The sequence below is a fragment of the Coloeus monedula genome (assembly GCF_965178545.1).
Source record: "Coloeus monedula genome assembly, chromosome: 20".
NCBI classification, from domain to species: Eukaryota; Metazoa; Chordata; class Aves; order Passeriformes; family Corvidae; genus Coloeus; species Coloeus monedula.
Window position 1 is genome coordinate 10756692 of NC_138800.1, and position 12293 is coordinate 10768984.

The 12293-nt window shown below is 48.5% G+C and overlaps 2 protein-coding genes across 3 annotated transcripts in view; one reads left to right on the top strand and one right to left on the bottom strand.

Moving 5' to 3' along the window:
* The window catches only part of PAFAH1B1 (platelet activating factor acetylhydrolase 1b regulatory subunit 1), a 28731-nt gene extending 25176 nt beyond the window's left edge, over positions 1–3555 (top strand). The window contains exon 11 of the mRNA XM_082294772.1: positions 25–3555. Coding sequence (XP_082150898.1) covers positions 25–98 — 74 coding nt within the window. The 3' untranslated portion in view covers positions 99–3555. The remainder of the gene's footprint in view (positions 1–24) is intronic.
* A 1471-nt stretch (positions 3556–5026) lies between these two features.
* Positions 5027–12293, bottom strand: part of CLUH (clustered mitochondria homolog) — a 34935-nt gene continuing 27668 nt past the window's right edge. For both annotated transcript variants that reach the window (XM_082294641.1, XM_082294642.1), the window contains exons 20-26: positions 12126–12206; positions 11399–11524; positions 10779–10900; positions 9426–9519; positions 8536–8670; positions 7475–7548; positions 5027–6931 (exon numbers count right to left, since the gene is read on the bottom strand). In XM_082294641.1, coding sequence (XP_082150767.1) covers positions 6763–6931; positions 7475–7548; positions 8536–8670; positions 9426–9519; positions 10779–10900; positions 11399–11524; positions 12126–12206 — 801 coding nt within the window. In that variant the 3' untranslated portion in view covers positions 5027–6762. The remainder of the gene's footprint in view (positions 6932–7474; positions 7549–8535; positions 8671–9425; positions 9520–10778; positions 10901–11398; positions 11525–12125; positions 12207–12293) is intronic.

Here is a 12293-nt window from a genome sequence, read left to right on the forward strand (position 1 = left end):
ACGTGAGCTTTTGTCTCCTGGCAGATTTCCACAAGACAGCCCCGTACGTGGTGACTGGGAGTGTAGATCAAACAGTAAAAGTGTGGGAGTGCCGCTGATGGAGTTCACAGTGACCCCTTTTCCTCTGGATGCACTCAGATACCATGGTTACCCATTGAGCTCTGTTTAAATAAATATTGTCCTTTCATGTAAATTATTCTGGATGTAGATTGAGCTTATTAAATGTTACACACAAAGTATTCATGCATGGTGAATCCAAATTGTATACTGTAAATTTACATACGTTGTCTAGAAGTACCATAGGTTTAAGAACATGGGCTGGCATTGGTCACATCAGACCTGAGAAGGCAGAAGTGGGATGATTGGAATAGGGCACTTAACTGAATAGTTGACAGTGTCGTTATGTCGGATAATTATACCTGTTTTTCTTTCTGCTGTCTGTTGGTGCCTGAATTGGTGACCTCATTTGGGAAAAGTTTTGTAGGGCTCTTTCAGAAATGTGTATCTATGTAACATCACTTAAGTGTGCTTAATAAATCTTCTCTAAGAATACTAGATAATAAGGCTGCAATTCAGAATCTTCTGAACCTTATATGTAATTAATGGAAATTAATTAAACTCTGGAATATTTGTCATGAAACATTTGCCAAATCAACAGAAAACACTTGTTTTGGCCTCCTATCACGCAAGGGTTGGTATATTTATAGAACTGACTGTAAACCTGAAATAAGACAACAAATCTTAGTCGCAGCTGATGTGATAAATGTATTTATTTTTTATTTGGTCATTCAATGGTTAAGCTGTGCTGTTAAACTAAGTTTAAATGGTTTTTTTGTTTGGTTTTTTTTATGCTAGACAAACTTCCAGGAGGAGTTGTCCGTCCCACTAGAGTTTAGTGATCCAGTTTCCAGTAGAGCTTCCTCTCCCAAATGACTGCCATGGTCCAACTTGCTGTTAGCTTTCCATGTTTGTTAGAGATGTGCAATTCCTATTACACAGCAGGATCAAAGGACACTTCCCTCATTCACTGGCAGGAAATTGGGGTATACAAAAGTTTCTTGGTTTCCTTAGTGCCTCCTTGGAAACCCTTTGACAATGAGGTGATCCTCACCTTGGCAATGTGGCTCCAATAAAAATGTCCTGGGGCTTGCAAGTGGAGAAAAACCTTGGGCTGCAGCATTGAAATGCTTTAAAGGAAGCACTAAGTCTCTTGAGAATCAGCTGACAATGGCAGGTCAGATCCACACAGGCTTCTAAAAGAAAAATGCCATGAACGAAAACCCACACCCATCTGTGGGAATTATGCTAAACATTAAAACCAAACCCAAATCCTATCAGCAAAACCAGCCCAGCTCAGTTATTAGTATTTATGTTGTTTGGTGTACACAATTTTTAATTTGCATTTCCCTAAAGTTACATATTTTGATCTGAAATGAATGAAAATATTATAAATTAATATTTTAATCAGCATTTTTGTGACAGATTCCATTGTAGATAACCAAGAATTACAGTACTTATCAAACTAACCAGGTCTTTTTAAAAATCACCTTTAAAATTGACAATACAATGAAGTACCAGGCCGATGTTTTAACAGGTGAATTTATGCTTTATTTTACTCCTTTGGTTTAATCCATGGCTTTTAAAATGTCCCTTTTAAAGCTGAGAGTCCCTGACCAGCATAGGGTGGGCTGGAGGGTGAACACACTGCACTGGTGAGGGGGAAACTTCCACAGACACCCCAGAAGAACCTGTTTTTGTGTGGGAAGAGCTGGATTGGGGTGTGGGATCCTCTGGGAAGCGGTGGAGAAAGTGGGGTTCTGATGTGGGGGCTTTCAGAGCCAGTTTAAGATCCAGGCTATTCTCTTAAATCCAGTGGTTTCTGTCATTCTCGGTGTGTGTTGCTGCAGTTAAGCATGCACGAATAAAGTCTGTTTTGTTCGTTAGCTGCTTGGACTGGAAAAATTTGCTGCTTTTTGTCCTATTGGAGAATTCCAGATACACAAGTAGTGCATCTTAAATCCCTCCATGCATCTGCAACTGTAAAGTAATAACATCTGTTTAATTCCTGGTAGGACCTAGAAACTTTATTTAAGTCTAAAGTAAACCACCCTCATGTACATAACTGAAACCTGAATGAGAAATTAAAGGTACCTGTGATGTGGAAGTTGTCTACTGCATTTTTTCCCTGTAGCAAAGAACAGGACACCCGGCCCCAGTGCTGGCAGCAGCATCGCTGCTGTGCGAGACTCCACACTGCTGCTGTGCAGAGTGAGCCTTCTGGGGCAGCAGGGAATGATCTCAGGGATGGTCCCGACCGGACCAAAGCGGAAGCCCTGGTTGGAAGGGAGCCACACCACAGGTGTGGGAGTGAGGGGGACACTCTGGGATGTGCTGGGGAACTGTCCCCACTGTTTCTGTCAGCTCCTGCTGTGCCTTTGCTGTGATTAGAACTGCAACAATGAGGTTACTGGGTCAATAATGCACTAAACATATTGGAGGGGTCGAGAGGTTCACTGCTGCTTTGGCACTTCTGACTGAAACTGGCAGCACTTGCCAGGACCCACCTCTGGCCTGTTAGCAGAGCCACTGCAGATCCCTGGGCTTAGCCTAGCCTGGGTCATGCCACATGGGCCAGAAAGTGCAACGTTTGTTGTGGTTTAGATAGAAGCTGGAAGTTGACGTTTTATACCATCTTGCACTTTAGAAGGTGAAGCAAACCCGTCCTGCTTTTGTGTGTGGTGTGACCAATGTGTGCCCGGGGCACTGAGGAAAGGAAAACAACCCCTGGTTGGTAGTGAGTGAGGACTGTGGGCATGTGGTCCCTGCCTCTCCTCTGCCTCTTCCTGTCCATGTGAACTGCCTGAGAAATCACTCTTAGACAGCTCCTGACTCCCCTGAGAGCTGTTTAAAAGGAAAAATACTTTGTTTTTGTAGACAGTGGTGGCTTGGTAATCCTTTAATGATTTGAATATTGCAAATGCTGAGTTGAGTGAAGGAAAAGCACCCTTGGAGTGAGCTGTTGTGTCCAGCTGTATATAACGTCCGTGTATTAAATCAATACCGAGAGTCCTGTAGCAAGAGCACATGCATAGAGGGGTGGGATGGACGGGGGGGAGCGGGGGGGGTCACGTTGGATTTGCAAGTCACAACTGGCATTAACTGGCCTTTTTATCTTTCCACTGTGTCATGTAAGTAGCTGCTTTCCTGTCCTGCCTGTCCCTCAGGCTTCCCCGAGTTCATTCTGAAGAGAAGTTAGCAAAATCCTCATGCTTTAGAGTCGATGCTGACATCGACGTGAAGGCAAATGTCAGATGTTTGTTTGAGCGCTGTTAGAGGTTGCAATTGGAGAGAACAGTTCCCAGGCTGTAGGAGTTAACTGAAGCTATTGACACAATTAAAACAAAATCGGTAAAGGAATGTATATAATACTGCTCTGTGTTTTACAGTAAGATTTGTTGCTCTCAGACTGTGTAAAACAAAATTTATTCATGTTTTCTGCATATTAAAAAAATCTTATTGTACCAATTGGTAAACTATTAAATGCATATAAAACTAGATGTGGTTTTGTTTCCTTGGATGCAAGAATTAAACTATTTTGAAAAAAGCTATTGGTGTTTCACCCTCAGATTTTGCTCCCACCTGCTTTGCCCTTGCTCTGATTTTAATTTAATTTGTGCTCACCTGAGGCTGCAGGAGGTGGTTTTGAGGTGGTTCATGGCAGCTGGAGTAGTGAGAGGTTTTGTTGGTTGATCCGGTGCAATGAGGTGGTGCAGGAGATGCTCTGGTGGGCTAAGCTGGGCTCACGTGTGGGCAGGAGAGCCTTGTCCCTGTGCATGGCACAGGCCTCCCCTGGTTGGGTTGGGTTTGGTTGGATTTTTCCCTTACGTTGACCTTCTCTTCACCGCAGCCCTGACAGGAGCTGCCTTTCACTGCTCCTCGCTCGCTGTTAAGAGCTGTTGAGGGTGGGGGTTGAGTGCGGCCATGAGTCCTCGGAGTAATTGCTCTTGGCTTTGAGGCAGCACAGGGGAAAGCTGAGGCACTGGGTGGTTCTGGCAACATCTGTTCTGGTATTAGGGTCTTGCGTGCTTTGGTTTGACTTTCCCCTGTGATTTGGCCCTAATTGCCTTGAGTACTGTTTAGAGATGGGTCGGTGGCCAGAACTGGAATGGGCACATCTTCGTAATGGAAGAGCATGGATGTGCCCTTGAGCTTGACGTGGGGAGAAAATGAAGGGGCACTCCTGCCAGCTGAGGTCTGTGGAAGCAGCTGGTAGGGTGGTACTTGGCAGTGGGAACAGACCTGGGATGGACATTTGGAGGAGACCCACTTGCATTTGGGAAAAAAACCTGAATCTGGGCTCTGCCAGGGCTATCCCAGCTGGGGTGATGGGGTGGCACAGAGGCAGTTTTTGGGGTGAGGGTTGAAAGGAAAGCCTCGTATGTCCACAAGCAGTGAGCTGCTCACGGGGAGTGCAAGGCAGGTTCAGGTGTGAGTTGCCAAGAACAGTACGGGCAGTTGAATTTAATTTCCCCGTTAGCTCAGTGAGTTGTTGCTCATGCAGTAAGTGCTGCTCTGACAGCAGCTCTTTAGGTGTGAGCCTGGTTTGGAGCAGCTGTTTCCAGTCCCAATACAGCACTGATGGGCACTGAAACATTTCTCAGTGGACGGGTCGAGTATGAGGTGACACATGCAGGGGTTTGGGTTGGCGGTGTGGGGGTGATGCAGGCTCTGGCATCTGGGTACACCATCCCCAAAGCTGTGCCCCTGCTCCCACATCACCCCCGGGATGAGAGGGCAAAGTGACTCCTCTCCCTGAGCACAAATGGATCCTGACAGCAGAGGTTGTGAGTTCTGGCCCTTCTGGGCTGGGGTTGTGACTCTGGTACTGGTTTATAGATTTTAAAGCGTCCAGGTCACCTGGTTCTGTTCTCTCCCCTTGCTTCTGCTCAAAGGAACAGGAGTGGTGGTTCCAGTGCTGCTACCAACACTTTGCACCAAACAGTAAAGAAACCAAAAAAGTACCTGCAAGAGTTTAAAAAGCTTTTAATGGACTGTAAGACACTAGTAAAAGAAAAATCTTGTAGGAAAGATGCACTGTAGTCATTTATTGATTGCTTTCCAGGAAATTCAGAATTTTTCAAATAGGAGCAAGTTCCTTCGCAGTGAAGACTCTGCTTTGTTGCCTCCAACACCTCAGAGGCTGCTCCCTCCTTCCCCCCCTGCCCAGCCCCGAGTTACAAATACCTGTAAGGTCAGACAGGAAACCGAGGGTACAGAGCACAGGAACAGCACTTGGCTCCAAGGGTCAGTAAAAGCAGCAGCGCGGGTTAGCACGGGGCACGATCCATGACAGACAACGCGAGGGAGGGAGAGGCTGGGCGCCGGCAGCACGGGGCTGCAGCCAGCCCACTGTTCTTCTACAGCTTGATCTGCTTGGAAAACAGGACATTCAACTCTGTCGGCATCCCAGGGCCTGCAGCAGCCACATCTCACCTGCTTGAGGACAGTGACAACCCTACAGGATGTGCATGGGAGGGGAGGGGACAGGAGGATTTTTTTAGTGGCACTTGCCCTTCAGTACCGCCCATTGCCAGCAATGGCAGCTCCCAGCACCAGTCCCAAAACCAGTGTGCAAAAACGCCAGAGAAGAAGGTATTTGGCAGAGGTTTCGGTGCTGAGGGAACTTCAGTTTTTATTTAAATCCCCTCCCCAGAACCTGGTACTTTCTGGTTGTGATTCCGTCAGGTTCAGGGCCCTCAGCTCTGTGTCACAGCTGCTGTTGCAAATGACATCAGGTCTCTTATTTCTGAATCTTCCTCCCCCTTCCCCCCCCCCAAATAGGGCTGTGATTCCCTCCTCACTCCCCTTAGCTCAGCCCTCATTTGCTGCATTCCCACCTCTCTGAGGCACTGGGGTTTCCACTGCAATAGAAGTTTGTGCGCTTTTTTAAAGATCAAGCCCTCACTCTTTGGATACAGTATCCCAAGTTACTCAGCTGCAGGCAGAGCAGAGGTGGAACAGTGAATATCATATATATATCTATATATATATCTCTATATATATATCTATATATATCTATATATATCTATATCTTTACCTTGAAAATTAGAATGTGAATGTTACAAAACCCCACTGAATTGCCAAACTGCCAACCAAACATAGAAAAAAATGGTTAAAGGAATCCCATGGCTATATCCTGATGTAGAAAATGCTGTACATCCCCCACTTCCACACGTCACAGGCTTCAGTCATCTGAGCGACACAAATATGGCTGTTCTTAGCACAGTCTTGAATAGCGACTAGGGGGAAATCAATCTTTTGGCTTGGAATCCACGTTTTACAAGAACGCGGAGCAGTGATGGGGCTGGTTCTGTACTGGTTTAGCAAAGCAGTGTCCTTAGTCAACATAAAAATGACCTGAGAAATGTTACATTCCTCCAGACAGTTCATTTGGAATCCATATGTACAAAGTAGAAATAACTGTTGCGCACACACACGACATGGACACACACACGGCAGGAGGGCCCCGCGCGCCAGGACGGGTCTGTGCTGCCTCCGGCCACTTCCCCTCGCATGGCAGACACAAGCTCAGGCAGACAGATTACATTGCTCAGATTAGTTCTTTGCATTGTGTATTAATTGTACCAGTGCAATAACATTGTCAAAAAGGAGGAGCTGCTCCAAGGGCGGCCAAGGCCCTGGGCCAGATTCAGAAAAGGGTGGTTTAAACTTTTTTTTTTTTTTTTTAAAGCGAGGTACACGTTAAGCAGAGCTCTGTGTTAAGGGGATGGCAGCAGAAGGCATGCTCGGCTCAGCCTCTTTCTCCTCCACAGCTTTGTCCTCTGCTTCCACCTGTTCCCCACTTTTCATGCTTTCCTGGAGCTGCTGGCGTCGCTGCACCTCGGCTTTAAGGTTCTCCAAGTCTTTTTGGCTGAAGGGGAAAGCAGGGAGGGGAGCAGACATTAGACTGGCTGTGGGATTGGTGAAGCACCAGGACAAGGTTGTGTTCAACAGAGGGAACACTCCTTGCACCTCCCTCCCCCACAGCTCAGCCACACCCAGTTTGCTGGTTCGGTTTGAAAAAAGAGGCACCAGGAGCTGCTCCCTCAGTGGGGCTGGGGCAGAGCAGGGGGTTCATCTCGGGGATGTCCAGGCAGCCTCCAGCTGCTGCTGCTGCATTTTACCACCAGTGCTTATTTACAGCCTTAGAACAACACAGTCTTGGCTCAGGTCATCTATTTCCCCCATTATCCCAATCAAATTTTCAACTAGAAGTTTAAAAGACAATTCACAATAATTAAAAAAAAAGAATCTAAGAGTCCTGCTGTTTATAGTGGCTTGATGATGCTAACCAGGGCCTGAATTGGGATCTTGGCTAAAACAAACAAATGCTGGGGAGCTGGTTTCTGCTCTCTTGCAAACCAAGACAATACAGACTTGATTTCTAAAGGCATAACCAGAAGAATCACTGTACCTTAGTGGAATGAAGAGAATTCCATTGATAATGTTCAGCTGTTCCAGGACACTGGCCATACTGGGAGCTGTGAACTACATTGCAAGGGAAAAAAAGTTTTAGGAATTAGAACCTAGAGAGGACTCAAGTGCTAAGCACATCCATTTACCAACAGCTGAGAAAATGGAATCATTTACATTATCTACCTCTGTATATCCATAAGCTGGAAAGCATCATCTAGAGCTCCCCACCAATCCCTAAGGGAGCCTCCTGCTGATTCCTGCAGGACTTCAGTTAAATACATCACAGTGCCAGTTCCAAAATGTGTTTTCTACCCTCCTTCAAGTATTGTAACAAGAGTAAATCCTTTAGGGCTGTTTTTATGGGTTTACTAGATTCAAGGTCCTTGTGCTCCCTTCATTGCCATGAACCCCTCAGGTCTGTTGCCAGTTCTGCACAGGGAGAAGGACACCCATGCACAGAGCACTGTCCCGCTCTGTCCTCCCTGCAGCTGGAACCCTCTTTCCCAGTCTGCTGGGGTACAGCCTGGCAGGGAGAGCACCCATTGCTCAGGCCGGGTGCTCTGCCAGGTGTGGAGGCCGGCAGGAGCAGCTGGGTTTGGCCCAGGAGGGCCAGTCATTCCTGCTCCATGTAAGGTAAGACAGCCCCTCTGCGCTCCCCACCCAGCCTCCCCAACTACAACATCCCTGGAAGGAGAACAAAGCACCTGGTAAAAGATGACAGCATTTCTGAGGATGAGGAAACTAAAGTTCTTCTGGATTGAGCAACCTGCCCCCTGGCAGTGAGTCAGCAGCAGGGCAGGGTTGTGTGGAGGTGTGCCAGGCTCTCACCCCAGGAGCTGTCCCTGCACCCCACTGCTTCCCCAGGCACCCTGCAACGCTGTGCTCCATCCACACCGATGACACCACACTGTGTCTGAGCCACTGCCCTGGCAGGGGCTTCTGCCCAGGAAGGGTCTGACCTGGCATAACCGCTACCCTCTCCTGACAGTCCATGTCCCTCAGGAACAGCTGGACACAACCTGCTGCTGGCACAGCACGCTCCCCGGTGCTCCGGGTTACCTTCAGCGGCATGATGTTGGCATTGGAGCCGTTCTTGTAGATCTCATTCATTGTGCGCTGCAGAGCGACCGCTTGCTGCGTCAGGTATTTCAAGTACTCGGAGCTCTCTTTGGTCTTTTCGTGGTGCTCACCGAGCTGAAAGGAAATGGGAAAGAAAAAGGTTCACCACCACGAGTGAGAACAGGACCCAACCCAGGGCACACACCTGGGTGCTGCCAGCTCAGCATCCCCAGAGGAACTCGGTAGAATGGATTTTACCTGCCTTGGCATTCAAAAACCAATAAAAGAGCTCCTCTGGGAGCCTTATTATCAACATTTCACATTTTCATCAAGTGGGAGTGCATTTGCTGGGTGAGCAGCATTCCCTGCACTGGGCTCTTCCTCCAGGAGCAGCATTCCAGCATTCCCTGCAGTGGGCCATGCCTTCAGCCAGCTCAGCGGCACTGAGTCACCGCGTGCAGCCGCAGACATGCTCAGACAGCCCCGGGCTGGGGCAGGAGTTTCGCTGAGCAACAGCTGGGCTGCGAGCTCACTACCAAACCAGTTTGGAGCTGGTATTTAAAGACTAGTGGTGCAAAATATGGGGAGACCAGTTTTTTCCAAGCCCCACCAGAACATGGGGCCATGCCACAACAGAAGTGCTTGTCCAGCCATGGGTAGAGTACGGACACATTTGCAGGAAGCTGAACAAAGATTCCTGGCATAGTGGGCAGTTACTGCACAGAGCAGCAGTTTTGCCCTGGCCCTACAAGGACTCCCTGGCATCCCCTCAGAGCTGTTTGTAGGAAAGGCCTCCCCAAGGCCCAGGCTGGGCACTGGGTTGCAGTGGAACTGCTCAGTTCTGGCCCCGCAGTGACAGCACACAAGTGCACAGCGTGGCCACTCATCACCTGGTTCTTGTAGATGGTGTAGCCTTCCTTCTCATGCTGCAGAGCCGACCGGAATTCTGCTTTGCTCTCGTACACTCGGGCAACCAAGTGGTGGCTGAGGGAAGGAAAAGGGCTGAGTCACTTCTCTGAAGAAGAAACATTTCTGTGCTGCAGCGAGTGTGACTGTGGCATCAGTGTTTGGGCTGAAAGTCTTAACATGACTGTGAAAGGAGACTGAATGCAGCACTCTGGGAGTTACTTCTTCCCAGCCCAGCTGAGGATTCAAATACTACACTTATTTGGGTTGGATTTTTGTTGGAATGCTGAGAAGTGACCAACAGAGGTAAAGACTGAACTGGGCATCTTTCCTCCTTCATCTAGGAAAGCTGAAGGCCACAGCAGTGAACCAAAGGGAGAGGCACATCCATGGGAATACCTCAGGGCTGGATTTATTAACTGGAAAGGAAAGCTGCAGCCCTAAGCCCTCAGGCAGAGCCAGGTGTGCGTCCCCTGGGCTCTCGCCAGCTGGGAGAACTGACTTGGCTTGGACTGTTGGTCTTGGCCCTTCTGGAATGAAAAAGAAATCGCTGGGTTTGGCAGAGTTTCTCTGTGGGAGGGGCTGGGTCTCTCCAAGCATCGCAGTGCATTGGGGTGCTACTGAGTAACAGCAGAAGACTCTCTGCAGCCTGCACATTCATCAGCCACAGGAAAACAAGGCAGGCCCTTGCAGGTGTTTAATCAGGTTATTTGCACCCCGATGGAGAACAGATGGCTGCGATGTGGCAGCAAGAACTGGGAGTGGGCCATGCCTGGCTGACAGAGCCAGTTCTGCACTGAAGGACAGAGGGCTTCCAGCACTGCAGCAGTGGGCACTGGGAGCAGATCCTACTACAGGTGTCGCCAGTCCCAGCTCGCTTGGGAACACGCAGAAGCCACTTTAGGGTTTTCATTCAAATACAGGACTTTACGGCAAAGGACAAAAGCACATTAAATGATTCTCAAAGATCCCTCCCCGAGGGCTGGAACCATTAAACATGAATATTTAACATACTGTCCCTGGCTCCCAGTGTAATTCCCTTACAGGCTCTCCAACCTCTACTCCCCACATACATTTTTCTATTGAGAGTCCACAGGGACCAGGGTCATCTTGACAGACTTTCTGAGCAAGCAGCATCACAGTAGATCCCACAATTAACCTTAAGAACAAGGGATCACCATCTTTTGAAATAACCAACTTGGATACTGCACCATGACCTTGGCTCTGGGACAAGATGAAATCTCCAGTTCACAAGACCAGAGCCTCCCATGTGAGTGCTCGATGACTGTGCTCGCTCTGACAGCAGTGACCCAGCCCAGCACCCCACCCTGCCTCACCTGAGTGCAACCTTCAAAGACTTGGAGCCATGGTACTTGGAACTGATGGCCAGCGCGTTCTCCAGGAACCGGAGGGACAGGTCATACTCCATGACCCCGTGGAGCACCAGGCCAATGTTGTTCTGTACAAAGAAGCCAAGCAGGCGTTGAGAAAGACACACTGACACTACAGTTCCTGCTCTGTGGACAGCGGGACCCCACAGGTGTGTCACTGCCGGGAGCGCTGCAGCCCTGGCGATGTCCCTGCAGCCGTGACACATCACAGGGACCACCCCCCGTGGGGGCTCGGCCCAAACACACCAGGCACAAGGGAGGTAACGAACTCTCCAGTTCACGCAGTGCAGCAAGAACATAACAAATGAAGGAGTTTTCCTAAGGATTACGGGTGCTCAAACCCCACCTGCAGTCCTCTAGCGCAGAGCTCTGCACGGAGGCTGACCCTCCCAGCTAAAAGGGTCGAACTCCTTTTTTCCTTCATCTGATGGCACCAACCAGTAACAACCCAGGGAGGAAAAGCACTGCCTGAGTGTTTGTTTTCAACAGCCATCATGTGGGCATCTTAAAGGCCAAGAGGTTTCTTAGAGATTAGGAATTTGAAGACTCTTGAACAGGTTACTTACATCTAAGAGTGCCATTTCTGGGTGATCCTCCCCAAATACCAACAGCATGAGGTAGCGTGCACGGTACAGCAGGTTCAGTGCTGTCGAGAGTTGGCTGTTTGCAAAGCAGTACAGAGCCAGGTGCATCTAGGACAAGAGAAAGGACTCAGCATTAATGTAAAGAAAACTAATCTCTCCGCTCCTTTCCTCAGCTGCACATGAATAAAGTCTTCCTTAATGGTTAAAGAAGGACTTCAGCCACTTTGAAAAGCCCAAGTCTGCTGGCTAATGAACAGCCCCACTGAGGTGTCCCAGAGGACACAGCACTGAAGAAGCTGAGTGTTTTATTTCAGTTTCTCTTAACACCCCTCACGGAATATTTCTAACCTGACTTGCATGTATATGTCATACTCTGGCTGTGTTTTGGGGGGGGATTCTTTCCTCTTTTTGTTTTTGACATAAGCCCAGGTCCAAAGCCAAGAGAATTAATATATCTAAATAAAGATGCAGCCGACAAACACTAGAAACCTAGGCTAAGCAGGACAAATAGAGAGCATGCAGGACATTTACAGTGCACACACTCAGCTTTTCACTTTGCAGGATCATAAGAGATGATGGAGGGTTCTGGAAAGAAAGCTGCAGAAGAGAGGAAAATGTAGCTGTTTTCCAGCTGCAGGCATGAACTAAGGCTCACAGACTGCAGCCAGACCCTTGAGGTGCTGCTGCTCCCCCAGCTCCCCATACTCACATATTCTTGGATGGTGTTGGGGTGTTCGATGCCCAGGACCCTCTCGCTCATTAGCACCGCTTTCTGCTGATTGCTTAAGGCCTGGAGAGAACAGAACCCAGAGCAAGTCACATCATGCTGTGAGCTTCAGCAAGCATGGGGAAGGAATCAGAGCACTGAGGAAACCCC